We start from the raw sequence: 15,347 nt of genomic DNA on the forward strand, positions 1-15,347 counted from the left end.
GAGCCCTAAAGGGTCTTTAGAGCATTCTTGAGGTGCAAAAGTAAAGCAGCACCACCCAAAAGCATAGCATAGCATTACTAGCATCACTAGAAGAAAAACCTCCACCTCCGCTCCACGCCACCAGTAGTTCCCAGGCGGTCCCCCTTTCAAGTACTATCCCGGCCTGACAATGCTTAACTTCCGTGATCTAACGAGAACGGGTGCTTTCATCGTGGTATGGACGTGGAGCATGCATGGCTATCTATACCTTGCTCGCAGCCGACTAAGCAGTCAGGCAAAGTTCTCCGGTGGGACCGACTAAATAGTCAGGCAAAGTTCCCCAGTGGGACCGATTGAGACCTCTACAGCTCTCCACAGCCCTTCAAACCCCTTCGGATACCCTCTGCCTTGCTCTCCCTCATAGCCAGCACCCTCCATCAGTCATCTAAAGCCTTTAAAAGGCTTGGAAAGGCGGAAAGGCTTGAAAATTGGTCAAAATTGGAAAAAAATGACCTTCTTTGGGTACCACCGCAGACGACCCCTGGGGGTCCCGGCCGGTGTTCCAGGGGGTCCGACTGGTGCCCACTGGTTAGGGGAGATGTGAGGGTACACGCCTGCACCAGTGTGGGTCCTTCAAAGTTCCTCAAAGTATCGTCCAAAGCCGGCAAAAGCCGGAGATTTAAAAAGTTAGTATTAACGGTTTTCCGGATTCGTTCCGGACTTTCGCCGGGCCTTCGGAAGGCCCAGCCGGGCTGGAATGGTCGAAGGCACCCTTCTGCTTTGCTCTCAGACCATTTTCAACCTTAAAGGGGAACTCAACAAATTTTGGATTTTTTTGTTTCTATCCTGAAATGGTTTGTTTCAACAACGACCTAATAAAATAGATAGACCAGTATCCTATTGAAATGATCCGCGTAAGAATGATAAAAAAATTAATGATTTTTTGCATCATTAAAATGTCATTCCGCGTGCAAAAGTATTTTTTTAAGATTAGCTATTGGTTGATATTGATCACATGACCTAAATTTTGTGAATATGTTCTTAATTTCAAGTCAAACTTTTAGGCTTAAAAATTAGTAAACATTGTTAAAATTATAACATTTGTATTTGGATAGTGTTTGTTAGAGATGCTTGTAAAAAGTCTAATTTCTTTGTAATATGACTTAAAAACGCGGACGGTGGAAAGACGGCAAGATGAGAGAATACAAAATGAATAGATAACAAAAGATTTTTAAGAGCCATTGTATGAAGTTCTTGGTCTATCTATTTTATTAAGTCGTTGGTTTCAACGATAAGTTTCAAAATTTCAAGGTTGCAACTCTCCTTTCACTCTAAAAATTTGTTTAATGAGCTTTTAAAAAGAGGCTCCCCTCTACTAAAGTGAAATTGTTTATCAAATAAAAAAGACGCACTTTCAGCTGTTTTATGACGTAGCTGTATTCAGAAAGAGGAAGATGCTTATCTTCTCAGGCTAAAAATCAGTGAAGACAGGCCCTTCAGTAGAGGGTTTGTGACTAAATTTTTGTGTTTCTTGTTGGATTTTTTATTGTTATTCAGCTAAATCACCCACAATTTACCAGGAATACTTTTCTATGCATTTATTTCTTATTTAAAACAGAACTAAAATATACTGTAGTCATGACTGAATTTGTTCTGTTTTCTGAATGCAGTGACGTCATAATCCAAAGAGAAGTCGATCTTTTTTTAAAAGAAAGGGGGTGATTTTTTAAACATATTTTTAACTGAAGTTAAGAGAGATTTTTCATGATTTTTATTTGAGAGATCGGACTTATAATACTTTCTTTCTCATTTTTATACTTAATATTACCAAAAATCAGTAAAAAAATAAAAATGTCAAATTTGTTGAGTTCCCCTTTAAGGAAAGCTTACAAGACTTTTTGGGGCCTCCAGACCATTGAGTTTCAAGCCCGAAGGGCTAGAGGTCAATCTCCTTGGTAGGATTTGAAGCCAACAAATCCTACCAAAGCTGCACGGCCTTGAGCGACCCGCCTGGTTTTTACACAAATGACAGATTGAAACTAAAATTTACCGCTTCATTTTGAAAAATATATCACTCGAAAACAAAGGAATTGCTAGATTCAATCCGTCATCAAAAATACGGCGCATATTTTAAGGCTTCAATTTTTCTTGCCTGAGAAAGGTTAGAGATTGACCTCTAGCCCTTCGGGCTTGAAACTCAATGCTCCAGACCAAGCTATGGTTACGGTAATCTTAAAAAGGGCATTTCCAGACTTTCCTGAGCCGGGAAAAGCCGGTATAGTGCCCCAAACGACCCAAATCGCCGGTCTTTATGCCCGGACATCTTTTCCACTTTTCGAGTTCATTATAACAAGCCTTGGGGGCCTTGCAGAAGCCCCCCGAGGGTTTCAGAAAGTCGCGAGTTCCGGAGGTTTTCCGGGGAGTTCCGGAGGGGTCTGAAAAGTTCGGAACACCCGGATTGGGTCGGGCCACATCCAAGGAAAGTGTGGTCCAAATATGAAGCATAAAGGACTAGTGGTTGGTGAACTACGGTCGATAGACCGTCTGACTACTTTGGCTTACTTGCCAATTCTATGCTCCACGCCCTACTTTGAGTGGCTGTAACGTCATTTTAAGGCTTTCAAATATAGACGTGAGTTTGTGGAAAAAGTGAGTTTATCTAAGCGAAAAAAATGAGTTTATCTAAGCGAAAAAATGTGAGTTTATCTAAGCAAAAAAAATGAGTTTATCTAAGCGAAAAAAATGAGTTTATCTAAGCGAAAAAAGTGAGTTTATCTAAGCGAAAAAAGTGAGTTTATCTAAGCGAAAAAAGTGAGTTTTTCTAAGCAAAAAAGTATTCCATTACTGAGCGAGAATTTCATTTTGATCGAAGCGAAAGCTAATTTATTGAAAGCCAAGATGACATAGTTTTGCAACATAAGGCGCGTCATAGTAATTTGCGCATTATTCGTAATAAGAATTTCTGCGTTTTCCAATAAATCAAGTTATCTCGATTAAATCGAGTGCAGATCGACAAAATAACTCTGATCTTTCTAAGGCCTCTCAAACCTCAGAGGGCTTTTCCAGGAAGGGGTACAACTACAATCGGTGACGAAATACTTGGCACAAAAAGGAAATCCACCGGGGTGTTTTGAAACCACAATCGATTTGCAAGTGCTCTAAAGTAGGTTCGAAGGGTAGAGTTTTAACGCTAGACCAAAGACTTCAGAGCTTAGGATCTGAGGATCCAAAAGTTCAAAAATGGTCCAGTAGGGCTTGAAATATAGCCTAGAAACCAAAAAATTCCTCCCAGATCGAAATAATCGTTGAAATCAAGTTGAAGGCCCGAAATTGACATTCTCGCTCGAACTTCAATTTTCGAAAAATGGTAAATTAGCCAAAAGTGCCAAAATGTTATGGTACTGATTGTAGTTAAAAATCTATTTCATCCGATCTCGAAATGTGTATAAAACATGAAGAATGCTGTCATGGGAACAGACAAACAGAAAAAGTATGTGCAAATATGCCGTAACCAGAAAAAAGTTTTAGGTTTTTGTTTGGCTTTATAATGTTTGTGTTTATAGAGTTCTTGCTTTGAGAGGTTTGGTTTTTATTTCATGTTATTTTTTGGAGTGGGGAGCAGGGAAAGTGAAATAATATAAAAAACAATACTTGAAAAATTTAGTAATTTTGGGCTGAAAAATGTATACTACAGTTTAAAAGCGATTATGAAGTAGTCTTTCTATATGAAAATGTTTTGGGAAACTTTTAACGTTTTGTTGTTTATATTTTCCTTCAAGAGAAAATAGTATATTTTATATCGAGTTAGATCATTTAATGTTTAATCCCTCGGATCTTGACCCTATCATTTCGCATTCTAGACGATCAACCTGATATAGTTCTATAATTATTCACAGCGTGTGCTCTGTAATAATAAATAATATGGTATAGAAGATGTAGTCGTGTGATTGTTGTTTTTGTATGCCAATTTTAGGCTTGTCTGACGTAAACAAGGCTTCTTAATTAATTTTAATTGCTTTCACAAGTTTGAACTGGTCATGCAGTAGGATTTGATTTAACCAAACTTATGCTCGGAGCTAAAAATCGCAGGTAGTATTAGAAGATAAATTTCTTATTGGATCCTATCAGTCTACCTGGGAAAAATACAATTTAAAAGTGAGCTGGCGGAAAGGATGTTCAGGATTTTGGGTTGTTAAAATTCATTGGTCATTTGATTGTTGTCATATTATATGATGTGGGAAAAGTTTTAGGTTTTTCTGAAATTTGATTAGCTTCTTCAGATATAAGATTTGTAGCTCAAATGCAGTACTGTAACTATGAAAGTTTTTTTCTTAAAGAAGTTTCGTGTCTCCGCACCCGACGATGTCATTTGTGTTACAATGTTTTCTTTTAACTTCCATCGATTCAAATCTTTACTTAAAAATAGAAATTTAAAGGTCAAGTTTTCGTGAACCACTTTGTCTTCCTGTTCTTATCTTACACGAGAGAAGCTCTTTTTATAAACATGGCTTTAGGTGGATTTTGAAATGGAAAGTAAAGATCCTGAGAGCCCTTTAAGGAACCGACATTTAGTTATAGAGTTTCAGTTTTACGAACCATCGAGTTTACAAATGTTGTTGACCTTGAATCTCCTCATCGGGGGAGGAACACAAAATAGAACGTTTACGTAATCCACTTGATACACTTTTCTTGATAAGAACGTCAAAATTTTTCGAAGTCTTCGAATGTTCTTAGCTGGTGGGTTTCAAGTCTAAAAAAGTTCTTAAAGTGTTCTGATTTTCAGTATTTCGAGATTATTTTGGTCTAATTTTCTAAGAATTGCACGTTTCAGAGTCTGTAAAGCCTTTAAATGTTCTTCATTTTTTTTAGTCAAGAAGACTCAAGCTCTTATATAATGTGTTCTTATATGATGAAAAAGGTTTAAAAAGTAGTCAAGGACTCTTTAACATATGTTTCTCTTTGTGTTTACTTTTGATTTGCTATATCCTGCTTTTGATATCACTCAAAACTGTTCAGTTTGTATTGCTAGTTTGAAGTCAAGTCTTGACCTAATGTGAAGCCTATAATGTGATGTTTGGATCATAAAAAACATTTCAGGGTAGTTTCCATTCAACGATGAATAAAAACTAAAAATTAAATACAATCTCTTTGAACAATGTGTAATATGTTTTTCATCGTTTTTCATGGTTTCAATGATGGTACTGAATGATGACCATTTGGTCGAATACAAATTTTTTGGAGAGGCGTTAAGAGAGAACTTGAAAGAGTACGTATACATAATTCAAAATAAAGCTTCTCTGTACTCTGAGATGGTACGAAATTTGTTCAGATTTTTTTGGACCAAACAGTATTTATAGTATTGTACAATCATGGTCGAAACATATTGAGATTTTAGCGTATTTTAACGTTTTTCAGAATTTAAAGTTCGGGCGAGAATGCTATTTTAGTACTTTCACTTTCTTTCATTGAATATTTCGATTTTCGAGGGATTTGGTGGCTTCTAGGCTATATTCCAAGCCTTATTTGAGCAAGTTTGTGCTTTTAAATCCTAAGATCCTTAGATGTTAATTCTTAAGTCTCATTTTAAAACTCAGAGATAAAATTCTACTTTCCAACTGTAGTTTAACGCGCTTAAAAATCATTTGTGTGTTTAAAATTTCACATGGAAATCCCCTTTGTCTCAAATGTTTTGTCCGTGATTGTAGTAAGAAGTAAGAAATACAAAGAAATTCTGTAATTTGTGGATCGCATTTAATTTTTTTTACTTCCCTAGTCGTTGCAAGCATTAGAGCAATTTCTATCTGACGTGCATAAGACTTAGATGTGAGTGAGCGCAGCGCGCCAGTTGGGTTCATCCCTCTAATGTCTTCCTGAATGATAATATGCTTTTGCGTGATCGAGTTTGTTTTTTTTTTTTCAAACGAATTAATCTATTCTACTAATTCTCATCTTATCAATGTTTAGGCCATCCGTTTCTTTTTTAATCTAATCAAAAAACTTTATTATAAAAAAAACTCTAATTGTAGTTATTATCATCACTCATTCATTTGTGAAGTCTTAGTCTGTTGCTATGGCTGATAAAAACTTTCTTACGTTATTCTCTACACATTCTGGTCTTATTAACGAGGTTCAGCCCTAGAGACATCAGTGTGAAATTTGAGCATTTGCTCGGGCTACGTTAGTTTTAAGAAGCTAACGAGGATTCCGTTTCAAAGTCAATGGTTATATATATTTTCTGTATCTTACACGGGAGGCATATTTTCCCTCTAATTGCAAATGACCTCTGACCTTTATAAACACTGGACCTGGCTATATCAGCCATTTTCAATCGGAGTTTTTCTGAAAGTAGTACCCACAAAGAAGTTATTGTAGTGTTAAAACTCTGGCAAACGTCAGACGGAGCCTATATATATAAAGGTCAGTGGACGGAGCTACATTTCAAGTGTTCAAGGAAAAGTAGTAGATCTAGTGCTCTCGATGTGGGTTTATTGTATTATGTATGTATTATTTAAAAAGATTTGCTTCAAAGTAGGAGTCTAATATACCAATATGCAACAGGTAGGAGGTTCGCAGGAAAACAGACATCGTTCAATTTCTCCACTTTTTTCGTTTCAGGTGACCACCAACAAGAGAAAAAACAACATCCAATAACCATGGACATTACTACCAAAGAAATCGCATTCGTGGTCAGCTTTACTATAATATTCTTAGTCGCAGTATGTGGAAACTCAATAGTTATCTACGTTTTCAGAGGTCGTCCAAGGATGATCAGCTCAATGGAATTAGCAATCTACTATCTAGCTATTATAGATCTTATAGCAAGTATATTCAATCCTGTCTTATACATATATTGGCATTTAGTTGGATTTCATAGTTGGCATTTTGGAGCATTTTTCTGCACGCTGTTCCCATCGATCATTACAGTTTCATTGACAATGTCTTTAGGATTGATTCTACTTATCACTATTGAACGATGCCGGCTATTGGTGAATCCATTTAATAAGATTTTCACCAAGAAACGAATGAGAATGTTGGTCTGTTTAGTGTTGGTGCTATCGATTTTAAACGAATTACCGTACATCGTTTATAATCGAGTACAAGAACAAGATCTGGTCGAGAATCGATGTTTTAACGAATCGAGGAATACGACTTTCAGTGCGGAACGGTCTTGTTCGATTCATTCAGATTCGAAGCCATTTAACCTCACCATTTTGAATGAGACTTTCCAATGCGTGCAAACGGAATGTCACAAATATTCCTTTTGTGCACCGTTGAATACCATCAATTACAAATACCCAAGAATCGTAACTCTCCTGTTACGAGATGTTATCTTTTTAAGCACGTTGGTCGTATCCAATATTCTGATTTACCGAGCGCTCAAAGACACGGAGCGCGTAGAAACCTTGAAACGGTTGAGCGCAACAACGGCCGACCCTGACCGGACCTTGAAAATGCTTTTCTTGAACGCCCTGGTATTCACTTTCCTGGTGTTACCGAAAGACCTTTACTTCATTGTTTACACACTGTCGAATTTCAATAAAGAGATTTTAGACCGTGACACGGGAACAACTATCAATTCAGCATTGAAGTTATTGCAACAGTGTAATTGTATTGTGAATATTTTCATCTATTCCAGACTTCATGCTTCCTTTCGTCATAAGATTAAACGAACGTTCACGAAAAAATGAAATTGCTTTGGAACTGTTTGATATGATGTAAATGTGAAATAACTTTTATACAGCGTAAGAAAGTCATAAGATATGGACAATGTTTATAGCTTTAATGTCTAGTCTCAATAACTTTGTCGGATAAAACAATTAATGCCATACATTTTGCTTTTAGTGAAGCTAAATTTCAATTTATGAAATACGGTATAGTCTCCATAACTTGAACGCACCCACGGGGAACATAAATTTCGAGATATAGAATAAGGTTATAATAGCATTGTTAACTGAAGGCACCATACTACTTATTCCAAATACGGAGAAATTCGAGTTATAGAGGTTAGAGTTAACCAGACCAGACCAGACCAGACCAGACCAGACCAGACCAGACCAGACCAGACCAGACCAGACCAGACCAGACCAGACCAGACCAGACCAGACCAGACCAGACCAGACCAGACCAGACCAGACCAGACCAGACCAGACCAGACCAGACCAGACCAGACCAGACTCCACCAGTGTACCTCAAGTTTTTTACACCAATATTTTTAAAAGGTTTTTTCGGTTGCCGGTTATTTTGATTAACGAATAAGTTCCTGAAAGGAGAGTTCTGCCAACATAATCTACAGCCAAGCTGAGAAGATCTTTTCCTATGTGAACGTCCCGTCCCGGGTACTAGGGTTGGCGAATGAGCGGTATGTGCGGACGGGACCTCCGAAAACCGACCCTTAGAGAGACTGATTTTTGCTGAAAAGGTGACCCTTAGAGAGACTTTTTGAATTTTTTTTTTCGATTTTTGAAAAAAGTCATACCCTTAGAGAGACTTTATTACAATTTTTTCTCTAAAAATCAAAAAATTTTCTTAAAATCCTGAATTTTCCGACCCTTAGAGAGACTAATTTAAAACTTTCTGATTTTCCGACCCTTAGAGAGACTTTGAAAGGTGAAAAAACCGACCCTTACCGTCCGCACATACCCATCATCCATTTTTGCTTAAGTGCCCCCCCCCCGGGTGAACGTTCTTAAAACTGTGTCGTATACACGTGACAAATCAAAACTTTAAAAAGAAGCAGATGAAATAGCTCTTACCAGGTTTGTACTGATACAAAGAATTTCGGAATCTCTCTTGTGCTTTTACAATTTGGTTCCTGAAGCCTTTCTCCTCGTCAATTTGTGCTTTCTTTTTCTCCAAGTGCTCTCTAAAATATAAACGTTAACACAGGAGGTTAGGCCATTACTGACTGACTGGTAGATAATAGAATGTGGGCCCTTGTAAGGTCAAGGGGCTATTGTAGGCCAACGCACCTCATATAATTGCCAATTAAAACTATTTGAATTATTATAAATTTCATTATTTTCCTTCTTAAAGAACGACTTAGAAAGATATTTTTAAAAAACTTACGGTATGGAATGGTTTTGTTTGGGGACTTTTTTCAATAAATTTTTGACATGGAGATACATGTATTCCGATTTCCAGTCTTCATCGTTAGCAAACATCCAATGCACGCTCTTATCGAACAAAAGAAAATGTTTGAAAATGTTTAAACTTTTATCTTACAGGTAGGCTACCTATTAAAACCTCATATCATCTAGTTGTAATAGGGTGACACAATCACAGGCACGGTTTGACCCCATCCACACTGTTAAAAAGATTGACCGAAAAACTACATCCGGTTAAAAAATCCATTATAAATTCTATCCTCATAGAAGAGCTTTCACCCAACTGGGAAATCCACTGCTGTTTTGTGAACGCTCACTGGAATCCTAGTTGATAACTACAGAATTCAAAATCCTCATAAATTTTAATATGTGGTTTTCTGTCTCTATTAACATTTGCTCCTTTCATATTATAAACCCTCCGCTAAACAAAATCCTCACTAAGACTTAAAATAGGTGTAAAAAACAAATTATATATACTTCGCCCAGACGTCTCCTGCGTTTTTTTGCTTTAGAGTTAATTCAAAATCCCCACAAATTTTAACATGCGATTTCCCGTCTTCATTACTATACTATTTACTTCATTCATATTAGAAACCCTTAGCCAGGTCACTAAGAATAGAAAAGGGATGTTACATAGGTATCAAAAAACAGAGCATACATACTTCGCCTAGAGCTCTCCTGTGTTTTCGTTGTTTGAGAGTCTTGATAAAAGTCCAGACGAACTTGACGAAGAGTAATAAGAGTGAGATGTACGTTGGATAATCCACCAAGGATAACAAGGTACCCACTACCTGTGCAAGATAGAAAAGGAAGTGGTGTTTTAAGATTTCCAGGATTTTTCAATAATGTAGTTTGAGCTTAAATTTTAACTCTCCAGCAAACCCAGATACTGAAGAATCGGGCAAGACGCAACTTCACTATATTATACTTCAATTTTCCAGCGCGCAGGTGGAAGTAAATAATGCGCAATCTTTTTGTAAAAAAGTAGACCACCGTTTGCCACCGGCATATTGTTCAATTGAAACAAACAACTTTAACATAGCGAGAAATGAGCAGGTCAAAGAGCGGTCTCGATCAAGCACAGTGTCAACGCCAACTGTAGATTACTTTAAAATGTTGAATTAATCTGCATTACCCAGGGATTTAGAAGCCTCATCTAGTATTCAATATACCATAACCGTAGACCTTACCTCTCCGTAGCCAACGAAAGCCCAAATCTTGAAACATGTTGTCATGAATTGAAAAGCACGGTATCCTTCTAGACAAATCCTGTATAACGGTAAAAAAAGTTTTTTAAGTAGCTCATATTTTCCGTAAAATTAAGCGTCTTACTTTGAAGCTTACAGGAGCTGATTACAGCGTCGAGTGAGAATTCGGAACGTCAAACAAGGATTAAAAGCTAGTTGCTGAAATCACGTTTCCAAAGCGACCATCGATATACAAACAAATGACCAGTTAAAAATTTACAAGACAACAGATTTTAAATCACCTATATACCGGTAACTCAAAATAAATGACGGAGTCTTTCTTTTGCCATTAACCTTTTTTCAGAATATTTGCTCTCCATAAAAGATTTTGAAACCTTTTGAGCTCAAACGGGAGTAAAGACCATTATTACTTACCAAATAAAAGTCAAGATAATTCCCAATATCGAACCCACAAGCCGATTCTTCATATTTTGGCAAACGAAAAAAGGATATGCCACGATAGAGATGAAAAATGCTGATAAAATCTTCACGAAAACTGAAAATACAGGGAAAATAAGTTTGGTCGTTATTAAAGGCCGTACTGAGAATTATAAAATTTCCATCCTTAAACTGTATAATTAGTCAAGAAATATTGAATGTTGAAAGGTTTTCGGATAATTCGTCAGCCATTGTTGGAAATAGCAAATTAATTGATGAGCAATTTAAATGGTTTTAAAAAATCGTATACACCGAAAAGGCTAAAGACAAGTCAGCAAATACGGTAAAAAACATACAGTGTCTGAAAACGCTGAAGATAAGCATAAATATCATTAAAAAGTAGAGAAGCTTACTTTGCGTCCACGCAGGCCAGTTCATGATCATAAAACCAAACTCGATTCCATAAATTCGATCATAGTTCGATAGCAGGACGTTCAAACAAAGTGTTGCCACTAGACCGAAGGATATTGCGAACCCCTTTCGATTCTCATAGCTGTCCAACATATTTAATGGTCTGTAAAATATGAAAGTGAAGTGATAAAATGTTATGATAATTTAAAGTCTGTCCTTCACTTAAGAGAATGAAGTTTCGGTTTCAAAAAGACTTCACATATTTGCCAGTACCTCGATATAGTAAAGAACCCTCCGATAGCTTTCACGATGGGTCCTACAACCAGGAAAGTAGGAGATGCATCGCTGAGAGACATTGTGACTTAGCAGATGTAGGCTACTAGACACGTACCATACCATGATATTCGAACGAACGAACGAACGAACGAACGAACGAACGAACGAACGAACGAACAAACGAACGAACGAACGAACGAACGAACGAACGAACGAACGAACGAACGAACGAACGAACGAACGAACGAACGAACGAACGAACGAACGAACGAACGAACGAACGAACGAACGAACGAACGAACGAACGAACGAACGAACGAACGAACGAACGAACGAACGAACGAACGAACGAACGAACGAACGAACGAACGAACGAACGAACGAACGAACGAACGAACGAACGAACGAACGAACGAACGAACGAACGAACGAACGAACGAACGAACGAACGAACGAACGAACGAACGAACGAACGAACGAACGAACGAACGAACGAACGAACGAACGAACGAACGAACGAACGAACGAACGAACGAACGAACGAACGAACGAACGAACGAACGAACGAACGAACGAACGAACGAACGAACGAACGAACGAAGGGAAAGCGTTGCAAAGGGCCACGACACATCACAATATATTTCTCATCTACCTACACTCTTTATATAAGTAGTGGTACCTAGTTCCCTTCGCAATAAACAAAAGTACATTAGCTATCGCTTGCTAATAAAATTGCAGTGACATTGGTCAACACTGGCCTCCAAAGCGAAAATCGAGAATGCTAAGCACAATACCACTAACACTAGCCAAGAAACCTGGCGACGAAAACCCGTTTGCTGAATCCGATTATTCCGATTAGGCAACACAACCCCCTGATAACATTGAATATCGAGTTTATGAATCAGAGGATATCGAGGGCGACGGTAAGTGAAATCTATACAAAACAAAGTCGATGGTTGATGTACGGCTCTATATCGCCTTTGCTCACCTAAACAGACGACGGTATTTTGGTGTTTTTACCGTCGTCGAGCAAAGTGGACAGTGATTTCGGAGACATGTCAACTTTGTTTTATAGCGTCCCCTCGATTTATCTCGAATACATAAACTCGCTAATGTAACAGTATTGGAGACTTATCACACATTACGCTAATCAACTTACATGACGGGTCCTGGATAGCCAAAACAACATCCAACCCACAAATTATGTCTTTTCCTTGTAAACATCATCACAATTATAAATGCCGACTGGAAAGAAAACGAAAATAATACTAAAACCAAGTTGAATCATACTTACCAGACTTAGAGTAGAACTGACATAAAACCTTGGGAGTCAGAAGCTCAAAAATGTTCCAATAAGGCTTAGAATATATCCAATGAAATATAGTAAAAGTAATAAAATCGTCATTCTCACCCGAACTTTCAAACTCTGAAAAACATTAAAATACTCAGAGTTCTCAATATATTTTGACCTTGCAAGCAAGTCATTGTGTTCTACTTACACCTATTATAAACATGACAGCAAAATTGATTCCACTTAAATCTTCATTGTGGCACACTAATGTAGTTGGTACTAAACGCTCCACGCCAAAACTGAAATGAAGAAAGATAATACGATAAACACGCTGACGGTATAAGCTAAAAGTCAGATGTAAGTGATACATTTTTTGATTAAGTGACTAAAAATTTATCCTAGATAAAATATACACCGACGCTAAGATAGATCTTGATAATTTTTCACCGATATGGAAGATTTTTATTGTGAAGAAAGGGCCCCCCCCCCTACATAATGCTGTCTCAAATTAGCGAGCTTTCTGAAAATAGACGGTCACAAAGCCATTTTTCAAGCAAACTTTTAAACAAAGCATTAAGACTTAATTTATGGACTTCCGATTAGCATAGAAAAGGAATTACTTACCATCTAGCCCGTATTCCATCCACTACAAATATGGACGACAACAGTCTAGTTTTCGGTATGTTTCTTTCTATATCTTCAAAACATTCCGCTGCGTTTTCAATAAAAGTCTCGATATGTTTTTTACCAAGTTTTGTAACTTTCTCAAGTTTTTCTAGTTGTTCTGGATTTGTTACAACTGCTAATAGTTCTTTAGCTAGAACTTCTGGTTCCAAATTACCACTGAAGATTCCCGAGGAAATGAGCGTTGTTAAGATGAGGGTGGCGTTGGCGGATGATAAAATGATCATGGCGGCGGGTCAAGTTGGGCGGTCTGTCTAGAAAAAGGGTAGAATTGGTTCTAATGAAATCTTAGAAATTCAGGTCAAAGTTTTCAAAGAATAATTTAACGTTACAGAGTACTGCCTTACAATACATCAAAATGGAAATATTTGTCAACAAGAAAAATAGCCCCCAAAAATCACAAATGTAAAGAAAAAGAAACTAACGAAGAAATTTTTGCTGGTGAAAAATAATTAAGAGAAAATACACAGTAGTTCATGGTGTAGTGCGAAAATTATAATCAAAAGTTGATTCATTATAGGATTTTCATTTTCCTTTTTAAGCTCACTGTTAATGTCTGAATATGAAACGTCTACACGATGGTATGGTAGAATCTTTTATAGGTTGTGGAGAGAAAATATCTGTAGACAATGATTTTTTATGTTTACAGGGAAACGGCATACCGGATAAGTGGGATGGGGGAACCCGGGAACCTAAAGTGGGAACCTAAATGACTACCTGAAAAGTGGGATGGGGGAACCCGGGAACCTAAAGTGGGAACCTAAATGAACACCTGAAAAGTGGGATGGGGGAACCTGGGAACCTAAAGTGGGAACCTAAATGAACACCTGAAAAGTGGGATGGGGGAACCTGGGAACCTAAAGTGGGAACCTAAATTTTTATTTTTATTTTTTTTTTTTTTTTTTTTTTTTTTTTATAGCAATATATTTCGCAGGTCTATTGACCTCTATGAAACAGAACTTTTGATTTTACATTTTATAAAGTTTTTTCTCCCTTTCTTTTATCAAACGCTCTTTGAAGACTTGTAAGGATGGTGCTTCAACAATATCTTCTTCTAGATCATTCCAAGGTTTCACACTTCTGTAAAAAAGAGAGTTGCTTTGGTAGCCTCTCATACCGTCATTAGCAAAGTTCCTTTGAAGCTCGTAATCATGCTGACGTCGTGGTCGTGTTCGAGGAGTAAATTTCTCTGATCTTATAGACTCGTCATAAATGTGGAGGTTCTTGAAAACTTCCACCATATCACCAACTTGCCGCCTGGTCTTTAGGCTAGGTAGATTGATGAGTCGTAGCCGATCTTCGTATGAGTAGTTTCTATAGCAACTAACTAGCCTTGTAGCTCTTCGTTGGACGCCCTCGATTGCATTGATATGTTTGATTAGCCTTGGAGATCATACTACATGTGCATATTCCAAATGGGGTCTGACAAATGCAATGAAAAGCGTTCGAAACATATCTGGTGAGAGAAATTCGAAGCTCCTGCTAATCAAGCCAACGATAGAGTTAGCTTTCTTGATTTTACTGAATATATGGGCTTCAAAGGTCAGGTCACTATCGATTATCACTCCTAGATCTTTTTCTTGGTCAACATGTTCTAGTACAGATCCTGCTATGGTATAGGGATGGACATATTTGATGTTCTAAAATTTACCCAGTGTTAAAATATGACACTTGTTCGGATGAAATTCTAAAAGCCAGTCCTTGGACCAAATTTTAAACCCTTAGAGTGCACTTATTCTCATTTTTGCTCATTTCCACCCTTACAGTGTACTTTGGGAAGCTTGGAAAAAAGGGCCGCACGTACGGTAGGTCGTTTACCTTGAGTCCCCCCCCCGTGGATCTATGCTTATGTGTATTGAAACGTGGCAAGCCGTGCAATATGTTCTACACGTTTTTTCTTTTATTAGAACCCAGTTTATAAGAACACTGGGGCTGAAATTCGTCGAAAAATTAAGAACATCGTAAGAACATACCCAG

At 37.5% G+C, this 15,347-nt stretch overlaps 1 protein-coding gene and 1 non-coding gene across 3 annotated transcripts in view; both read right to left on the reverse strand.

The window, feature by feature from the left end:
* Nucleotides 1-15,347, reverse strand: part of LOC136808942 (receptor for retinol uptake stra6-like) — a 45,541-nt gene that overhangs the window by 27,956 nt on the left and 2,238 nt on the right. The window contains exons 2-10 of one of the 2 annotated variants that reach the window (XM_067065505.1): nt 13,311-13,620; nt 12,895-12,985; nt 12,555-12,640; nt 11,122-11,282; nt 10,706-10,826; nt 10,274-10,352; nt 9,746-9,874; nt 9,046-9,152; nt 8,733-8,842 (exon numbers count right to left, since the gene is read on the reverse strand). In XM_067065505.1, coding sequence (XP_066921606.1) covers nt 8,733-8,842; nt 9,046-9,152; nt 9,746-9,874; nt 10,274-10,352; nt 10,706-10,826; nt 11,122-11,282; nt 12,555-12,640; nt 12,895-12,985; nt 13,311-13,597 — 1,171 coding nt within the window. In that variant the 5' untranslated portion in view covers nt 13,598-13,620. Of the gene's footprint in view, nt 1-8,732; nt 8,843-9,045; nt 9,153-9,745; nt 9,875-10,273; nt 10,353-10,705; nt 10,827-11,121; nt 11,283-12,554; nt 12,641-12,894; nt 12,986-13,310; nt 13,625-15,347 lie in introns of both variants that reach the window. The other variant, XM_067065504.1, reaches the window with a different exon arrangement.
* On the reverse strand, nt 110-228 carry LOC136808965 (5S ribosomal RNA). Its single transcript, XR_010846934.1, has one exon. It is a non-coding gene; the product is annotated as a 5S ribosomal RNA (ribosomal RNA).

The sequence above is a fragment of the Clytia hemisphaerica genome, unplaced genomic scaffold (assembly GCF_902728285.1).
Source record: "Clytia hemisphaerica strain Z4C2 unplaced genomic scaffold, Clytia hemisphaerica genome assembly, whole genome shotgun sequence".
Classification (NCBI taxonomy): Eukaryota; Metazoa; Cnidaria; class Hydrozoa; order Leptothecata; family Clytiidae; genus Clytia; species Clytia hemisphaerica.